We start from the raw sequence: 21,734 nt of genomic DNA, 5'->3' as shown, positions 1-21,734 counted from the left end.
ATTAATTGATATTTAATTTTTAAATAAACATGAAAATGAATGTTAATATTTTGTGAAATATGTAAGTGTATATTTCATTGCATGTATTCACTTTTGAGTGAGTAAATAAAGAAATAAAGTTTAATTGCATAGAAAATGTTTTCGGGATTAAAGTTATACATTATGTCCAAGATAAGGATGGGATAGCATTAGGATCTAGGAAACGGCAAGAGATACGGGGTGGCTCAAATTAGAAAAAAAGTTGTGTTTTTTATACCTTATACCGTTTCCTAGATCCTAATGCTATCCTTATCTTGGACACACTGTACATATATTGCTTTAATTATAATTGAATTAAAAGACTAAAATTCTCCCTTATACCAAACAAAACAAATATCGTCATCAAATTACATTAGACGTATTTTACAGTTCCTCAAAGAAGTCCTTGTAGCTCATTTCCCGGGGGTAGAACCTATCACAGATACTCATACAATTCCCACTACAAATATTTAAGTAACTGTTTTACGATTTAGCGTTTATGAATGAATTTGTGTTACTAGAAGTTGTTTTATATCACGTATCGCATATCACATTCAATGACTCCATTATACGGGGTGCAACTAAAATGCTTAACCAGACATTAATACCGGATTTTAAGTCACAATTCAACAAAAATAGTTCATATAAACACGAAAAAGCCTCATTTTATGGTGTCAGAATTTAAAAAAAATCTATTTATTTTAATTGTAAAAAAGCAGCTTAACCAATTTCATTCAAATAGTAGTAGCTTTAATTTATTATATCCGCAAACGTAATTCTAGGAATGGATGTAGTAATTTTCACTCCCAATTTTGCTTGGGGTCACTTAAATCGAAAATCAAGTATGCAATAAATCACAATTTTTATAAACAATGAGATGTTCTGATATATTAAACAATAAATAAGTTTTTCCCATTCAGGACACAATCTAGACCACGCTCTATGTCCATATGGCTAAGCATTTTATATAAAGCTCGTACAAAAATTTTCTTTTATTCCTTTTATATCTCATCGTTAGTAGTTACACAGATAAGAATCCGAATTGCTTTTATTTTTTCTAAATTAACAGAAGGAAATATCTAGACACTCATTTGTATATAATAAATGTCTTTATTGATTTGGAAGTTTAGAACTCAATAAATTATACATATAAATAACATCTGTATCGGAGTTTTTTCTTGATATAACATCAGATCATCGATTTTAACAATAGTATTCCACTCCCAACATTTAAATTACTAAGCAGTCAACGATATAACATGAGATAGAATTCAGAACATTTTTTTTTTATTAATCGTATTAACCTTACTGATTTTCAAACCTATGTATTTTAAAAACAATTTTCATAGAACTGAAATATTATTACTATATTGAATGATAACACCTACCTACATTTCCAATTATCATCAAACAGAGAAAATTACAGAATGTTACGTAAACGGTGTAAAAATAAAAACAAATCACAGCACCTTACTAGGAAAAGCAAAATGCCTTCAATGGAATTCCCTCCCTTCTGGGAAATACGCAGTATGAATCAGCGTGACCCGTGACATCATCTAATAACCCCAAGGAGGTAGGCAATTTGTAACATATTTCACAACGGCGCAATGCTGGTGGACTAACACAAAGGCGCACGTTGCATAAGAATATGTGTTATTTCAGATTTCGCCAGCGTTTGTTCTTATTTTTACCAGCAAAGCAATGCTATTTTGACACATTTTTAGACTGCAGATTATTATGGTTGTGTACAAGTGGTGTGAAAGTGTTGTGTTACAATATACAACAATGATACATTAGACGCCTACTGCTTTTAAACGTTTTTAAATAGTTTAATAAAATTAGTTCGCCATAAGTCAGTAACGAAACTGTTATCTAAATTATTATTCGATAAAATACCTGTAAGTGTAAATAAAAATAGCCTTGTTTAAATATCTATTTTAAATTTAAATATATCGAGTCTACGTAGTTTTATCACACTTGTTGCTTAAATCATTCCTATTAAGGTAGCACTTAATAAACACGCCAAATTATTTTTGTGAAATATAATTTATATAAATTGTTACGTGTATTTAACACAATATGCACCAGTAGATTTTTTTTAAATTGCGTTGCTCAAAATAAAACAACAGGCGACCCGCATACGATTCGATTTTCGTTCTCAATTTCCATACAAGTAGCGACGTCAAACGGGTATCGGCCGAAGTAGAACGAATACGTAGACCCTCGAAAGTGGACGTGTGTGGAACAGCATGAAGAAAAACGTAAAAATGGAGTAATTGTGTAGTTGTCGTGAAAACGTGTGATAAATAATAGTGTGGAAGATGTGTGGTAACGTGTGTACGTGAAAATAATGTCTTTAAACTACTCGAGAACTTGAAAATAATTTTGTAAACAAACTGATCAACATTCGTTCTTTCAAAATGGCTGGACTTTGAAGAAACTCTTTGTCCGTATGTCAGTATGAAAGTTGAGCTATTTGCAGGAAGAAGGAGGATAGACAGGTAAAAATGCTTTCTTATATTGTGTAATACGTTTTTTCGACTGGACGCTACGACACTCGTTAAAAACAACGTTTTTACGGCGACATTTTGTTTGTCTGCATGTCTACTCCCTATCTAGGTGGCCCTGGTTGATGGCCTCGTCTGCTACTTAAATTACATTTCTTTAAACGTTACCAATCATATTATTTAGGAAATATATTTGTGTTACATTAAATGCACGAAGGAATACCACATTAGATAATACTCGAGCAAAAATATTAATTTAAGATTGCATGATGTTGGTAATAGTTTTGTCTTAACATTCGTAGAGATGTTATTCTAAATTAGAGTACCTCTAACTCTTAATTTATTTATAAACCATTCGGTAAATCAGTGTTAACTTTACAACAACTTTATTTATCATTTATTTAAATATTATTTGTAGATATCTAGGTATATTGTTATTACAATATTGTTGATGTTTAGGGTTTTCCAGAACACCGAAATGAGATAGTTGTGTAAAATCTAGAACATAATAGAGCTACCCTCTAGTATACTTTATTTAATGCGAACTTTACATAATACACCTAGCATATGGATTGAATAGGGGAGGTAACCCCCTGGTATGTTGTGCCGACGCTACCTTTAAGAGAGATTATGTTGTATGTAAACCATTTATGGTTTAAGAATGCTCTTGTCTAATTCAAGAATTTATTTATTAATCGATTTGGTTGCTTCGTATTATGTAAAACTGAACTAAAACTAAAATTATAATGTAATAATTTATCAGCTACATTATTATCTGTAAATAGGTAGTAATATTCAAAACTACCTAGGGACCTATGCTTCAAAATATGGCATTATAAGTATTGCAAAGTTTGTTGGTGGACTTTTCGATGGACCTAATGTATTGTTCGCAAACTATATTTGCCCAAGAATATTTTTTATATAATTCTAGAACTTAATTTGAGGTTGCATTAAATTACATAAATCTATTAAAAATGATGTAATTTTATGTTGACTTTAAAATCCCTTTGGTATAATACATTGACTGCCTTATTATTGCTGTACCAAAATACATATCTAGCTATAAATAGAATGGTAACTGTTTTATTGTCAGCCAAAAATTTGTACTTAAATCATCTTAAGTTTAATTTCATGTAATAGTCGAACACAAATAATGTGCAGTGTGTATGAAATTACTTTTATAATAGTTCTGTTAAGCTTTCTTCCTTTTTTTCACTTTATATGCAATTTATCAGGAAAAATTCAATATTATTAACCAAAATCTATTTGTTGCAAACGTCTATGCATATAACTGTAATTGTTATGCAACTATAAACATGAACGTTGTGTTATATTTCTTTTAAGATGGTTAAAGTATGTTGATTTTTGTTTACAATCGATGTGTTGTAGCTGTTATAGGTTAAAACTGTAACAAATATAAGCATTCATGAACCATATGGCTCCTTATACAAGCACCCATACTTTTTAAGTTTTATAAATTCTTATTGTCTATTTTTCCCTAGATTTTGCTTCTCTGTTTATGTGCTCCTTCCGTAATACATCTATTACCAAATTCCATAATGTATATTTAAAAAAGTTCTCTTATTACCACCGATCAACATTTAGTAATTTCATAACTAATTGATTTAAAAAAATTATTTGTTATGTGTAGAATTTATCAAGATAGTGTTAATTATTTCTATCTTACAATATATTTTTTATTCGAGTATGTGTTTCATCTATATCTGTAGGTAATAAGGTGAGAAAAAAACAATGCTTGGCACCAAAGTGAATAATAGAGTCGGCTAGCTTTTAAAAGTTGCCAAGAAAAATTACATATTTATAAAATGGTTACTCTGTTCCTTAAAATAAAGAATAATCATTTCTTGTTTCTCAAATTTCGCTCTGATGTTGTTCTATCTTGTTTGACAAAATACTTTTTTTATGAAAGCAATACTTATTAAGTATGGTATTATATGTTTTAAAAAATATACCCATGTAAGCTGTAAGTATTTTGATGTTATTACTTTTCTAGGAATTGGAAGTATGCAATTTAAATACACCTAGATAAAAGTAGATAATTATTTATGTCGGTTAAAATTCCAAAACAACAATTATGTCCACTATCTATATATATATATAATCTGACTTAATTTATGGCATTGCTTTCTGCGTAAGTTTTTAAAAGTGGGGTGTATCAAAATAATTGGGTTTTTACAAAACTAGAAAATTGGGAAATTCTCTGGAGCAACTTAGTATCTCCATTTTAAAACATTACAGATTCTATAAAACAGTTACTTGATGTGTGATTCGTAACTCTTTTTTCAAAAATAGTAGATACAAATGTATGTATTACAGAACTCATGATTTTTTAAAAACTTAAAATTGGAGGTAAATTCAGAGTATACCAAACAGCGAGCCAAACGGTTTTCACGAGGGTTTTCAGGACCTTAAAAACATTTTTTAAACCACTTCCCATTTTGTAAATATTGCATGAAAGGTGACGTTAACTTTAACCACTCCGATTTTGTTATAAAATTTATTACTAATTGTTATCTTTGTCAAATAAATACGACGATGTACATGCCTACTTTAACGTATCACCTAATTGAAATCCTGGCATGAAATTTCCATTGTGGAAAAGACCTATTCATGTATCATGAAAAACTAAAATTGTCCCAACATAAATGAAATGCTGTGTGTTCACAAATAATAGATAGGTACATCTAAAAGTTTAAAAACAAAACTGCAAGCGCGCTTCATTCTTTCATATCCTAATTAATTAATTGTCCAAGTGCATGTGTTGATTTTGAAGCTGTGTAAGCTTTATATTAGTCGACATTGCACGATTGGAACAATGTTTGTTACAATAGTGCTTTTAAATATACTAAAATTTTCATTCTAGGGTATAAAGAACTAACGTCAAGCCCTGTTTTGTTGCTGCTGACAATAATTAGAATCCAGGATCTTATATATTTCCTATAATCCTATAATTACATCGCATTTTGTACGAATTACTAGTACTACTGATGTTACAGATTTTTATTATAAATTTATTGGCGTTAGGAAGGAGATTTATCAAATAGCTTCTATGGTATCCAAAAATCCCTTTTCGTTGCCAACTTATGGAGCGGAGAAGTCTTACTGGGAATCATCTTGTATATGTACTAAAATATAAACCATAACGGAACATGTGGTGGACATTTATCTCTTCTATGCTAAGCGTATCTAGAAACAATAGACCTGTTTTTTTATAGACGGTACAGTTGAACACGATAACAACCAACTTGTTGGAAGAAGTTGAAGAAGCAGCTCTTCGAGAATTGCTGCTTCCATTTAGGTACTTCGTTGCGTTAATATTCAATTTAAATTTCCATTAGTAGAATGCCGTTTTCGTGTTTTACAGATTGAGTCCATATAAATTCACTAGAAAATTAGCGAATAAATAAAAACTAGACACGATTTGGTGTCGTGTTTAAAATTATGGACGAAGCTACAGCAACAGAATTTCGCTATTTGCAATTTTTATTTTACGATTTCGGTTCGCACGCAAACAATGAACAAATTCCAACAAATCCGTCACAAATCCAATGTGTAATATTCTAAATAACAAATTTAAAACTGACGTCAATTAGTATTGGTTGTGTGTGTACTCGAAATTAAAGCAGCAAGTATCAATTTAAAAAGCTGCTTGATTCATTATCTGTTGCTGTTATCTTCTCTATAATTAGCATGTTTAGAAATTATTTTAATTAATGAAATTAGGAATTTTTTGCAACCTACTCTATTTTAACTATTCGCGATACGTTTTCACAAATTTGGAATGATTTATCTCTAGTTTTTTTTTTAATCGTTAGACTGTATAGTACTGTCAGGTAACTGCGATTTAATTATTATTTGTGTAAGTAATTTGTATCGAGCATTAACATTTTTAGTGAACGTTAATATATTTTAAGGTTGCCAGACAAGGCCAAGGTCATTTAAAATTGTGTTAGCTCGTAAATCTTGAACCATGAAAAACATATTATATCAACACAATTTTTAATTTTATTTTTCTTTCGCATCTAAAGCGTTGTTTAGAAGAGCGCCAGATAAGGTCTAACGTCAGTTGTGGTATTAGTTGCATGCAAAAACTTCATGAGTCCGTGAATGAAATACGCTGCTCGAAATGTACTTTTGGAGAACTTCCATCTGTTTTTATTATTGTTTTTTTCGTATTTATGTAAAATATAAATACGTCTGACAAAAGTTTCCTGCTAAAACCTTTTTATAAATTTTCGCAAAACAGTTACGAATTGTTTTGAAGAAATCAACAACTAGCATATTAGTAAGGTAGTTTTTCTTGGAACATAACTCAAATATATCAAGTTTGTGTAAATCGAGGAGCAAATTTAGGGATTTCATAAGAGATCCCTCACCAGCTTTTTTGAGAAAAATTTCTCTAAATTTATAGAAATTGACTAACATTTTAACTTTTTGTGTAACGTATTGCTTTTTTCCATAAAAATCAGCGAAATCAATATTATAAACAATAAAAAGTCAGAATAAAGTCATTGATTTATACGTGAAATTTACACTTCGCTTTTTGAAACAAATTTGAATTCACATAGTCTAACCCAACCTAATCTAACATAACCTAAAAACAAGTTTCAATTTTTAATAATGCTTGTTGATAGATAAATAAAAGTAAATTATTAATGTTTGTCATCGCACAAAGTATGTGAATTTTATTTCAAGAACTTCAAACCCAACATAACCATAACCTAACCTAAAAAAAGTTTCTTAACCTCAAAAACCAGTAAAATACCAGCAATTAGTAAAAAAACAAAAATAAAATTATTTGATGATTTACTTCCATGAAAAGATTAATTCTAAATTTCAACCATTAAAAAACAAATGTTTGCTATGAATAATTAATTTTCATGTAAATTTTACATCATAAAAACTTAACTTTGCCTAACTTAATAAATTTAGAGTATTTTTTCTCAAAAAAGCTTGTGAGGGATCTCAGGAACTCCCTAAAAAGATATTTTTTTTCCATTTTGGACAGTTTTTATAAGCTCTAGACATTTTTTGGACTATTAACTACAGAAGACGAGTTAAATAAGTTGTTAAAATGTTGGCATTTATATCCGATACACCCTATATAGTATCTACACCTATTGATTATGGGATTTTAAAAGAAACTATGACATTCAATATTTTATTACATGAATCGTTCAAATATTCATTTTAGATGAAAAAACCGCGGAGTGCTATTAAATTAGAGTGTCAATTGGAGATAGAGGTGAAAATGCACCCCTTTCAATTTTTTGATTGTAGCTCGAAAACGAAGCAAAATTTCTCTATAGTTCATAGGAAAAATAATTTAGAGAATTGAATTTCCCATCGACATGGCTTATTTAAAAAATTTAAAAGGAAAATTTTAAGCAAAAAATCGTTAATAAACAAATTTAAAAAAAGCAAAAAATAAGATTTTTTAATTTTTTTTTTATTTGTTTGACTAAATTGTGAAAATCTTTATTTATTATTAACAAATAAAACTTAAAATAATTTAAGTAAAGAACCAATTTGTTGTAAAAATATAATTATTATTATGTTAAAAACGACGAAAATCTAAAAAATATTTAAGTATGACCGGTTATAACTTAGTCAATATTAGCCCAAAAACTTTTGAAAACGCATCATTTTGAAGGGAATCTCATTTAGTTTTTTTTTACAGCAATTTTCTGTGCCTGCTTCTACTAAAAAAAATAGAGTCCTTTTAACCCTGTTTTTTTTTATATAATCAATAACCTACTGGTCTGGTATACCCATTTGATTTCTGTTCTATTTTAATTTTATCTTTAGCGGTAGTTTTTGTCAATTAATTTAATAATGACGTTTTATTACGAGTTTTCGTAGAACTGTTTACTCGCAGGCGAAACTATAAAACAAAATAATAATAAATCGATCAGAGATTTATCTCACAAAATTTACATCATTAAACAAGGATTTGTAATAGTTTAATAATTAAATACAACTTAAATTTTCGAAAAAAATAAACTTCTTATTAAAGATCATTAAAAATTTTTACAAAAAAGTGTATTTGTTCCAAGTTAATAATAATGTTTCAGGGAAAAAAGCCATTTTAATGCTTACTAATGTACTGATAAAATATATAATTATCTTTTATTTTAAAATGTGTATTAACATTTTAAAGTTATGTTAACAACTTCGGAAGAGGACCTTTAAATCAAGTTTTGAAAAAAATTGCCTAACAGAAAAAGTTTTGCCAAATTATTATTTTAAAAAAATTCATTGACTGCAATTCCGTAAATTTTCAACTTTCAAAAAAATGTCAGCAACGTATGTCATTATTTTTACGGGAAGCTTCAGTCCCTACATGTTTTGCTCATAGTTTCGCGACACACATAACTAAAAGTATATAATTTGTGTTTAATAAAACCGATAGAAACAAAAAAAAAATTAATAACAAACTTGTCCACTCTACACTTTCTATGAATAAAAATACCCCTCTCAGTTTGATATGTTAAAGGTAACACCGCTCTGGGTTATCAGCACACATTTGTTGAATTCAACGATGTCGATCAAATTTTAGCATCTTCATCGGGTTTTTTAATGGCATCTGTAGGGATTTCTTTTTAGGCCAGTCTAGTTCCACCAACTCCCAATTTTGTCTTAATAATTGTTACGTTTGTTGTGTTGCCTTCTACAAATTTACATTTGTGTCCTTTTTCCAGGGAATGCATGACATGTTCATCCAATCCCAGCAGTTGGTCACGAGTAGCAGCAGCAACAACGGGGCGGTACAACCAAAAAAGCGTAAGACAGAACATTATAGCTCTAACGGTGGTGTTAACCCCAATAGCGGTGGCGAACTGTCTCTCGTCGAGCAAGTTTTCTCTGTAACCGCACACGGGCACAATCAAAACTTTACCTCAACAACATTCGACCTCAATCATGCTAGTCCGAGTCTTGGGAACCAGCAACCATTCGTTCGAGCCTCTACCATCAAGCTCTTAGATACCTACCAGCGCTGCGGCCAAAAGGTAGGCATGATAACAGTTTTTATTCTTTTGTTTACGCTGGTTATGTGGGAAAACGGTCACGCTTGGGGTGGGCCTCTTCAAAGGTCGCACTAGTGCGAATTGGGACTTTGCCAGCTTTGAACCCTATGACTTCTTTATTTGTTAACGAAGACGGCGTATTTATATCGAAACTGGGTAAAATTTTCCCAGAAACCGAATGATGTTATTAGTTTTGAAAAAAGAATTCATTTGTTAATAAAAAATGCAATTAAAAAACATTTTTTGAAAAATAACTAAATTCGTATGTTTTTTTGTAAATAATGTTTAGAGAAAAAGTGAAAAAAGGGATTTTGAAGTTCAAAGTCTATATTTTGAAGAAAAAAAAACCCATGTTGATAAATTGATATTATCATTTTTTGAAGTTGTGATTTTGGCTTCTTTTCTGTAAATTGATTTTTATTTTACACTCTTTTGTATAAAAATATTAATTTAAACAATATTGTCCATAAATACGTGTTACAATTAAACTATAAATGTTTGAAAATATTGTATTGTTGTATTTCTAGATTATATGATATAAATTCAGCCACACTTTTACCCACACTAAAGTCACACTAGTGCGAATTCGCACCGATCGGACTTTACAGACTCTCTAATTTGACCGACAATAAAAGACCGAGGCCAACTGCGGTACGGCTCGAGTGTTTGGGCTATAGAAGGAATTATCGTGGTGGGGGAACCCTAGGCAACTGCTACCTGAGAAATGCCAGCTGTTCAAAAAAAGCGGGGTGCGAATTCGCACTACTGTGACCTTTGAGGAGTAAGTCCAGAAATGGTTGTGCACATATAATTATTTTTAATTATTTATTTTCTTCAAACTGTTCCGTTTGGTTAAAATTGAAATACACAATTTCTTCTTCTACTCTACTGCAGAAAGTTTTGTTTATAGTTTGAAACACTCACTATTGACGTAAGAGATGAGATATTCATCGTTTAGAGAACGCCTGTTTCCAAATGGGTCGATAGTTTCACTTTTCAAAATAGCTGCGTTTTTAATTCTATCTTCGTACGTGATTTCTTCACTCGTCGGTAAATTTTCGTTAATTTCCACAATATTGTATCGTGATTCTTACCTTATCCAATTGCATAGGTGATAGAATATTGTCGCTAACCGAATATGCGATATATAGTTTAAGATTCTCTCGTCTCTAAATAGTCGTATCCAAGGCCTTACCCTTCTAGCGTCCGTCTGCTCAACAGTAACAAAAGCGGGATTAGTCATTGAACGTAGAAATTTGGCACTGGGTAATTTTATTCTTGTTTGCTACCCACAGTTCTGTATCAAATAGAAATTCTCTTTCGAAACTTCTAGATGTACAGCATCTCCTTAACAAATAATAAAAGTACGGACACTGTTGTTAAATTTATGACAGTCTTATAAAATAGCAACAACAGATTTTTCTCCGATTTTTGGTCACATTAATATTCTAAAAATTGTTACATTTCACTTAATACGACACGACATATATTTTTTGGGACTTTGATGTCCAAATGGAATAAAGAAAACATATTTTTTAATCTATTTTTGTTTTGTGTATTTCTCCTGATGGTCGCTAGGAAAATACCTAGTTCTATTTTGTATCTTACAAAAACGATGTAACTGAAAAAAATTATTTGAAAAATTTAAAAAATCTTGTCATATTTGCTCGCTTACGAACAGATGTTTTGTAGAACAGATTTCCAACTGAAAATAAAGTGAAACAATAAAACCCAAGAGACAAACTAAAAGTCGGAACCTATGTGGGTCGTATTCTTCTCGCCGCCTTTCACCTAAACCTAGGCGTACTGTTGAAGCCAGTTACCATGTCGTGCAACGGATCCTATTCGATTCTTGAGCCAAACTTGACAGTAAACAGCTCTGGGTGTGCCCATATTAATCTTTGGGATATAAATAAACATTTCTCTCATAAATCATTCCATTTTTAAGCCATCGGGTTGAAAACTAACTAATACAGTTAGCTGTTTATTTCTTTGACTTCTTTTAAATGCTGTACTCGCTTCAAAGGATTTAAAACTTTGGACGCCAAAATTTTTAAAAGTTACCCAATAATGAATTTATGTTCATTTTTTAATTGCGATAAATGATACAAAATTCTTATGATGGACAAATTTGATGTATTTTTTATGGACCGTGTTAAAGTTATATCTGGTGAAATCCACCTGTTTCTTAATTTGTCGAAATGTAGGCACCGCATTGCAACCCATAGTGGCAAATATAGTGGAACAAAAAACGAAATCGAAAGTAGGTAGGTAATTTAAGTAGATCAATTTTTATACCTATCGACATTTTGTTTATACGCGCTCTACTGAACACATTAAATATTGTCGTTCTGGGTAAAACAAGATTAGACATTGTATCTGTAAGGCATAGCAGTATTATGTAAACATCCTTGTAAAAATTAAAGACTAAATAAACGCCTTTTTACGTATAAAATCAAGTAAAATACATTTAAAATTTGTGTCACTTGATAATAAATGTGTTTACAGAAATATATTAAGAGCGAACACTTCATTCATTTAACATGTTATTAATGACATCGTACATGAGCCACCCTGTATATTAGAGATGGAGAAGTTTCGGTTTAAATTCCAAAAAGTCGAAACGAACTTCAAAAAATAAACCGAAATCAGATCTTTCTCGAATTTGTGTATATTTTATAATTTGTCACATAGTCTAGCATTGCTTTATTTTTAGTGTTTCCGTAGGGGAAACTATTGATTTTTTGGACTGGTTTTGTCCTGTCTATGAATAGAAGTAGAGGATAAGCGTTAAATAAATGTCGAGTTTGTAATTAATAAATAAGGTCGAAGACATATTTCGGTTCATAAAGGAAACGCCACAGGTAGACACAGCACAGAAACGGATTTTAGGTTTAGGTATGCACTACTAAAAGGTAATACCAAATTTCGTGCACATTCCAGTTTAACAGGAAGTAGATTAAATATTGTGAATTTAAATACCTACAAATCGTGACCAAATTACACCAACAAAAATACTAAATGTCAAAAAACGTTTATTTTATGCAAATACGATCAACATGTTTAATGTTTTGCTTTTTTAGGTGTTATTTATATTCTTTTTTTAATGTTTTTCATTTTATTTTAATTGTTAAAAAATGTAAATCTAAAACTAAAGCAGATAAATTATTTATTAAAGATATGCAATAAAGATTTCTTCATTTGTAATCTCTTAAACTTACAGTAAGCGAATAGGGAAAAAATTGTCAAATTTTATTCTCTGTATGATGATGCACTTGATTTTTCTGTCGTTTCGTCGTTCTTCACCGTTGGCATGTTTAGTAATGACTTTTACAAAAGCTTCATATTGACTCAGAAAACCGCTAGCACTTTAAATCACTATGATAACGAAACTATTTTTATGCCTAATTAAATCCTTTTTATCTCCTCCGTTTATGATTAATAACGACTTAAAATACGTCTTTTTTTTTTACTTTCTAATGAAACGCCTCGTATACAGGGTGAATTATAATATGGGAAAAAAAATATTGTTGCCAATTTGTAACAATAATTATAAAAAATAAAATGCTACAACAATTATTCAAAACGTCCTCTTATCAACCAATTGCTTTTTATGGGCTGTCTGGTTTCTATTTAACGTCTATGGGTTTAGGGTCTATGGGTTCAAAATTAATAGTGCGAATGTAAAAAGTATGAATGTACATCTTCTTAGTGTTATAATAAGTTTGCACCTATATCACATGCTCATTTTCTGTAGAAATCCGCAAAAGTACAGTTTCTGAAAAGTGTTTCAAATAAATTCAAGCAATTGTATCTACATGCGAGCTGTCGAACGAATTTTGACGCAAAAAATGTCGATTTAGATCACTGTGCGTCATGTTCAATCCAAATTTGTTGAGGATCAAAAAATGGCGTATGTTCGACCTTTTCAAAAACCGTTTCGTATAGAAAATTTAGATAACGTTCTGCATTTAACCTGGATGGTAAAACTTCTGAGTTCAGCAGTCCGTTAAAGCACCAGTCCAAATATTCACATCAAAACTGTGTTTAAATCGCGATTATCTAACAGCATGAGGATTTTGAGGATTCCGTAAATGGTAATTATGAATGCTATTAATACCAGCTGTAGTATAGTTAAAAATATTGCATCTTTAGCAATTTTTTGTAGCAGCCAATTACAAAACTCTTCACGCCAACCGACTTTCCGGTTTTAATTCCTGGAATTTCCGTTGAACTCAATGAGGGGTTGTCCAATCAACATAAACTATATTTTCTTCATTGTTAACATTGTCTAGTCTAGCGTTATTACCTCGATTATTAGATGTGAAAAGACTGACGTCTTTCAGGAGTTTTCTGTGATATTCTTCTAGATCTGCATATGTAACTGCAGTAAACTCGCTTATTTTAAAAACTAGGTACACAAACCTAAGGTATTAGTAATCAATTCTTGATTATTTTCACGGTAACAAGACACTCAGTTTTGAAACATATGCTAACTGTTAACTAAAATGACTAGGGATATTGGTTCAGTAAACTTTTTTTCTTAAATGACCTTATCTGGAAATATGCCACATATATACACCTATTATAAATCATCCTGTATAAAATCATTAAAAGTCGAGATATCCTAGCTCTTTTCGCCCACCATTAGATCTGTGTATTTGACCTACTGTATATTACTATATTATTAATTATTACGAATAGGCGGAACGTTTCCAATTTTATTTTGACTAAAAATATATAATTTAAAATTAACAAAATATGCGTTTAACTAATTGAACACCCACCTCCACGCGAATTTTACTGGAATAGACGTACTACGTCGGGAAACGTTTCAAATAAATAAAAAATAAATACACCCAGCCGCCATAAGTGACACACTTAAAACGTAAACAGCTTCTGCTTTGTTGTTCACCTCTCATTGTTTGGTTACGTTTTCATATAAATATTTGTTTAAAATTTAAATACCGCAGCGGTGCCAGGTCCCCATTGCACGCGCGCTACTTTTACAATTTTAAAACATTGTTAGAAATAAATATTTACCGAAATATTATTTCCTCGATGGTTATTCGTTTCAGTACTCTTTCTGGTCGATTGTCCAGTTTTTTTTTTAATAATTAAATCGAGCTTATACACCAATATAAAATATGAAAGACATAAATGCAATTAGATAACAATAAGGTTGACGAAATCCATCCATCCAGAAGAGAGTCCGCAGAAAAAGTGACAAAGACAGGACACCTGTGCAAAAAACAAGTCTGGTAAATAAAGTTATGTAATGAAGGTTTTATATTACATATTAGGCGCATCCAAATCTCGCGGAAAAACACGTATATAAAAATATATACATATGAACATCTACACAAGTGTTTTGTTAGGGTTGAAATTAGAATTTCCCGTTTTGTAAATAGGCTGACTAAATTTCTGTACCTATGCATTAAGCTAGGCCGAAATCCATCACGTAACTTCATATTTGGATACTGGGCAGACAACGGTCTGCTATTTTTATCTTTTATGTATTAGATTGGTATTTATTAACGAGAAGTATGTACAAGCTTGTTGATCCTATGCTGATTCAGGGCGTATTCGAACGGTCGGATTTTGTAACATGATTATTTTGTCCTATTAAGTCCATTGTTTTGGTCTTGCTGCATCATTGAATTTCTATTTATATTTGATAAATTTGATTTAACTAATTTCTATTTGATAGTAATATGTTTCCTTTCATATTACAGACAATTCATACTCCAATAAATTCAGTATTTTGTATTGGTGATTTTGTTCGTCATATCTTGTGTTATTGTAACAAAACAGCGTGTTAAAAAGAGCGTAATATTTTGGTATACAGGGTGATTCGGAATTTATCCCCTATCCAGGGTGTCCCATAAGCACATGATCAAAAAGGCACTGCGACATTCTTTGGCTCAAAAGAAGACGATCTGACCTAACTTTCATTAAGAAAAAATGTCTAGCTCTCTGCTATTGACTGTCAAACTTCTTGAAAAAAATGATGTTTTTTGTAATATTTGTAGCATGTTACTATGGATTTTAATGAAACTTACAGTTAATGGCAATACTTCCAATTTTAACGGTATTGATCCGCAGGGTTCTGTATTGGGGCCCTTGCTTTTCGCAATATACCTTAATGACTTTTGCTTTGCTATCGCACCTAATAAGTGCGTACTATTCGCAGATGACACCACCCTAATTAATATGAATAAAGATTCCTCATGTCTAACTGAAGATTCATCTAACATGTTATCTAAAGCCATAAATTGGTTTTTATTTAACAATCTTAAAATTAATAGAGATAAATCCCATAGTATAACGTTTACTACTACTCCAGGGCATGTAGAACATAAATCTGTTAAAGTCCTTGGCATTACAATTGATGATAAATTGACTTGATCTGACCATGTTGAATCCATGAATAAGAGGTTGTCTGGAGTAGTTTTTTTTGTTAAGGTTAGAGGTGATTAGCACTGATACTTTAAAATCAGTTTATTTTTCCCCTCTTCAATTCCATGTTGTCTTATGGTATTGTGCTATGGGGGGCTGCTCTAGCCCTTTAAAAACTTTAGAATCCAAAAAAAGCCATTCGTATTCTGTCCAACGTAGGTTATAGAGATCACTGTCGCCAATTTTTTGAGAACCTTGCAATTATGCCCTTGCCATGGCTGTTTGTTTATTACTGTTTATTGGATATTCATAAGAATATTGCCAGTTACACGGTTCAATCGGATATACATAACTACTGTACTCGTACTTCTAAATTCTTGCGGCTACCTAGATATCGCTTAGCACTGACTGCGAGAAATTCCTTAAATTTAAACATGTACAGTGTCCTCTCATCACACGTAAAATCACTATGTTTTGTCAAATTTAAGTTGTGTATAAAGAATTATTTGTTGTCAAAATGTTTTTATTCCGTTAGTGACTATATGGATAGTGTTCATGACTTTTAGTGGTTGTTTTAACTCTTTACATTTATTATGTTATAAAGTAATTTTTATTGTTAGGTCAATGTGTATTTTAATTAGTCTAGTACTTTAGTTGTATTGTCTTAAATTGTTGTTTTTATGATTGTGTGTTTCTTTGACTTGCTACCATAATTTGTATGTATTAATGTAGACCAATAAAATATTAAATTCTATATTTTATTCAGATCGTCTTCTTTTGAGCCAAAGAACGTCACATTACCTTTTTGATCATGTGCTTTTGGGATACCCTGTATAACCAAAGTTGAAAACTCGCTTTTATAAACCTTGTTAACTATTTAATAGATTTATCTGTCTATTTTGTTAACATGTACAAGTCAGGGTATTAATCATTTAAGGCATATCTTACAGAATCTTGTTGGTCATAATGTTTTTTCTGACCTTGCTTGTTAATTTTAGATTACAATTATGAATGCCATATTGATAACTGACTTTGAAACATGAAAATTGATGGTTTATGTAAATTGGCATTTGCTTACAAAAAAATCTAGTCATTCTTTTGGATTATTTAAATTACGATCGGTTTAAAATCATTTTTTGGCTAACTCACCTTCCGTTTGGTTGCAGCGTAAGACCTGGTCGCCCGAAGGTAATGGTAATAGTTGTGGGGAGGCAGTTCCCAACACAGATTGCACAACTACAACAACCACGACGGCCCACAGCAAGGTTACAGCGGCTCCGGGGGCTAACAACCCCCAGCCGCAAGGTAAGAAAAAATGTAATGACACCTTTTATATATTTTTACCGGGTCGCTACCACAATATAATAGTGTTCAGGAATAATGATCGGAGTAACATAGCGGGCAGTTGGAACAATAATTAGGCACAGGCCATTCGGTTTGATACCATTTTATTACTTCTCAGTGAATGCCTTACTACTAAATATTGTCGCATAATAAATTTTATAAATGTGTTTTACTTTTAAGATCTCTGTCTTTTGATTGGTGCCCTCCTAAACAGTTAGTTTGAAGTTAACAACTTGTACATAAAGATAAATTTCTGTGTCTCTTTATTTTTGCATCTCGTAAACTTTTGCTAGCTAAATTGCCCGTAAAGCCTTGAAAATACATAATATATTGTGGTAGGCAGCCTTATGTTAGAAATAAATTGTATTCGAGAACAAAGTTGATCTTGGAAATAGTAATAAAAATGCAATGTCGTATGCTCTATAAATATATGTACCTTAATTGGTTCCTTATCAAAATTAATTGTAGTAAAGACGTGTTAGGGAATTAAAGCATGTAGAACGTGTAATTCTTCCAAGTTTTTATTTTGTGTTTGGGAGAGCATTTATTTTTCTTGAACAATTTATTGGTTGGAAGCTTCCCAAAAAACCCGATAATTTTATTTATAAATGCAAAAATATTTTCCACATTCTGGATTATGGTTCTATGCAAATATCTTTAAAATGATTCACTTTGTGTAAGAATTACAATTACCTCAAATTAAATTTCTTAAAATATACAAATAATGTATTTTTGCAGTGGTTACTGTTTCTGAGAAAAACTGAAGTTCACAATCCTATATGTATATCCTAATTTTTGCAGATATTGTTCTCGATTATTTTAAATAAACGAGTTCTATGTTCAGTAATTCACTAAATTCATTCTGTTTGTCTCTCAAACTAATTTTTTCTGTTTTTATTGGATTTGAATTGTAACACAACAAAATTAATAATAATTACAGTTGTGGATTTATGAAATAATACTTATTTTTTTGCTAGTCAACACGAATAAGTTATATATAGATTAAATGAGTTGTTTACAATCTTCCATGGAATTATCGAAAGCGATAAGTGAATCGTTGTACATTACACATATTAAAATTTCATAATGTCTTTTATAAATCCTCCCTATCGGTCTGTGTGTATGTAAACAATAACTAATAACTGTACTTATCGCAAATATTACATGTAAATTGTAATGAAAAGTTTATGCATATTATATGAATTGTCAACAGGCACTACCATTGATTTATCAGTTCGTGCATTGTTTAAATCAAATGTAAAATCATTAGTGCAACATTTCAATTTTTTTATGATCAGTTATCGCAATTAGCACATGCTTTTAATTTAACACAGACTCAATAATGCTCAGTGAACACCATATATTTCATTGGCTAGAAATTATCGTTTAAGTAATAGTATGAAATTAGTTTTTTCCGCTGCATTACGTTTTAATTATTTTTAACTTGTTTTTATAACATTCCGTTATTATATCTCTACCACATTAACATATCTCTTCACATGCGTTCATCCCAGTTATGGAGATAAACAATTGGAAATTGCAAGCCCGTTATGAAAATTTATAAAACAGTTTTTCAAATGATGCTGGTAATAACATTCTAATATCAACGAGTCTGTTCCAGTTTTAACCACATTGTGTTGTGGTTATATATGGTTATTGTAATAACTCGTTACCATTCAGCGGTTATTGTCTCATCAGTAACTTAATTGAGTAGGTACGTTACAAAACAAAGCAAAAACAGAAATTTAATTTTGAAATAAAAAAACTCCCACATTGTTTACTGACTTGTAATAATTTTATATATACTAATACCCAGTATTATTTGCCAAATGACAAAATTGTTATGAGTTTATTATTATTAGTATGTTTTATACTCACTTCTAGAGCATATAATATTTATTTACTATTGACTTCATCTTTGAGTATTGATAACGGAGATAACAGTTTTAAAAACAACGGGGGGAATCTATCTGTGTGATTAATCTAAATTAAATTCATTATAATTAAGATACTCCAGCTTAAAATTGATCATGTGATGTAGGATATATACGTAGAGTTGTATAATCTTTCCGAAGTCAATTGAACATGTATAAAAACGCCTAGCAATAAAATTAAAAAAGTTTCTGCTAAAGGTAAAAACTTGTAATAATTTGTATATAATGTGTAGAAAATTTATATTATATGTTCATTTCACCAATAACATATTTTAATTATTTATGCCCTTAAACAATTTTATTATATTGATGGTATGTTTCGTTTTGTTCCGTTTCAAAAGCTCTACAAAATATCCCTCTTCTCACTTTCGCAATTATAATATTGATTAATAATAAGTTAAAATTACCTGAATCTCACGAAATTCCGCATTGCTGCACCGCACTGCAAGGCCATTTATCGACAACTGAATTTATGGCCAGGTCGCCAAGTGCGGCTGTGTTTGTGCCGCGTTTGTCCGCGCGCTCAATCTTCAACTGAGCGACCAGACCTGTATATGGGTACGGCTAAATAAATATGAGAACAAGTTTTTTAAATACTTCAATGCCGAGTTGCTGTGTCAGCGACCGAACCTGGTACATACTGCCAACTTCTTGGTTCTTCAGTTGAGATCGGAAAGACTATACCAACAGATTTAGGATTGTGAGAATGAGAATCTTTTTGACTTGCTAAAAGAACTCCGAAAAGCATGTTGGTACGAACTGATTAGTTTGAACCGTGACAGATTGAACCTGAAAATTTTTCGGTAAAGTTCATATCTCTAGAGAAACCTCTGAGTGTGTATGTCCTGTAATTCACATTGTAATCTAATCTAAATTAAACAAACAATATACATTTTTTTTTCACTACACGTGTATATTTGTAATAACAAATAGACAATTGCATTTAACAACTTCATTAATGTAACACGTGCAATGGTAGTGCCTCTTGAGGCAGCCCACCGTTGATATAGACTTGATCCAACGATGGGCCCCTCCGTCGAAAGAAATATATTACATGTCTTATGTGCAAAACGTGCAGCGGTCACGCCCACTGTCGATTGGACCGTTACGGGTGATGACTATAACGACTACGTTTTCGGGTCCATAGGCTCGGGTTCCGGTGCCGATGGGGACTACCAGCTGGTGCAGCACGAGGTGCTGTACTCCATGGCCAATCAGTACGAGGTGCTGGAGTTCCTCGGAAGAGGGACGTTCGGGCAGGTCGTCAAGTGCTGGAAGAAAGGGACAAATGAGATCGTCGCCATCAAGATTTTGAAGAATCATCCTTCTTATGCTAGACAGGTATGGAAGTTCTACGAATAAACTATTAAAACACAACATTCTGTTTCACCGGCTGTGATTGGTGTGATTTTCACGGATCGCATTAATTCGAGCATGGACATAACAGTTTGTCATTGTTCATTGTAAACGAATCATTGTTTACATAACTACGATTAATAAAAAAATATGTTTTGATTTTTTTCTAGGGCCAAATTGAAGTGAGCATCCTTTCCAGATTGAGCCAGGAAAATGCCGATGAATTCAATTTCGTCAGGGCCTACGAATGTTTCCAGCACAAGAACCACACTTGTCTTGTGTTCGAGATGCTTGAACAGAACCTCTATGACTTCCTCAAGCAGAACAAATTCAGTCCTCTACCCCTGAAATATATCAGACCGATTCTGCAGCAGGTCTTAACTGCATTGCTCAAACTTAAGGTCAGTCTAATAATCTTCAAACGTACTTTCTATTTCCCCGTTCCTTTTGTGTTGCGTGAGAAAATACTTCCTCGGACAACTTTATTTTGAAATATTTTTGCACAACTCGGTCTCGCTAAGTTCGGTTATCACCAGTCATTATCTTGTTGTAAAATTCGCTTATCACTTAATTAAAAAAAAAATTGTTATCGTTGAGGATAAATTCTTTTTTAAATAAAAGACGCAACAGCATAAATTACGAAAACAGTTTTTTACAGTATTTCACATTTGTTCAAGGTTGAGTTACATACAGTTCTCTCTTTCAATGGTAGATTTATTTGAATAAATAATACAAGTTAAATAAAAATGTTTGCACTATTTTTATGTCACAACAAAAACTCTTGGATTACAAAACTAGTGGTTTTGCAATTAACCTATGCCTCGACTCTTATAAAATTAGTTTATTTCTAGGAAAACCTGGTGTTGTTGGTTTTTAACAAGAATTTATTTAAAAATAATATGATCCTAGTAAAAAATTAATGTCGATTATAAATTTGTACGATCTATAAAAATAATTTAAATAGCGCTTAAATCGGGACTGTAGCTAAGAGGAGGCAAAGTAGAGCATTGTTCTGCCCGATGAAACATTGCTTTGCCTGACAAAATATTTACTCCCTTCCGGAGTTAGATTTTGATACAATTAAATTGATTGTATTTATGGTTTTTACTTGCCCTGTTGTCATATCC

At 31.3% G+C, this 21,734-nt stretch overlaps 1 protein-coding gene across 11 annotated transcripts in view; it reads left to right on the top strand.

Annotated features, from left to right (window-relative positions):
- The first annotated feature begins 1,704 nt into the window (after window positions 1-1,704).
- LOC108905439 (homeodomain-interacting protein kinase 2) overlaps window positions 1,705-21,734 on the top strand; it is a 32,748-nt gene continuing 12,718 nt past the window's right edge. For 9 of the 11 annotated variants that reach the window (XM_023457437.1, XM_018708298.1, XM_018708293.1 and 6 more), the window contains exons 1-5: window positions 1,705-2,519; window positions 9,248-9,556; window positions 17,140-17,290; window positions 20,399-20,592; window positions 20,778-21,008. In XM_023457437.1, coding sequence (XP_023313205.1) covers window positions 9,251-9,556; window positions 17,140-17,290; window positions 20,399-20,592; window positions 20,778-21,008 — 882 coding nt within the window. In that variant the 5' untranslated portion in view covers window positions 1,705-2,519; window positions 9,248-9,250. The remainder of the gene's footprint in view (window positions 2,520-9,247; window positions 9,557-17,139; window positions 17,291-20,398; window positions 20,593-20,777; window positions 21,009-21,734) is intronic. The other 2 variants (XM_018708296.1, XM_018708300.1) reach the window with 2 other exon arrangements.

Source organism: Anoplophora glabripennis, unplaced genomic scaffold (genome assembly GCF_000390285.2).
Source record: "Anoplophora glabripennis isolate ALB-LARVAE unplaced genomic scaffold, Agla_2.0 scaffold42, whole genome shotgun sequence".
In the NCBI taxonomy this organism is placed as follows: domain Eukaryota; kingdom Metazoa; phylum Arthropoda; class Insecta; order Coleoptera; family Cerambycidae; genus Anoplophora; species Anoplophora glabripennis.
This window is presented reverse-complemented; position numbering and strand designations above follow the sequence as displayed.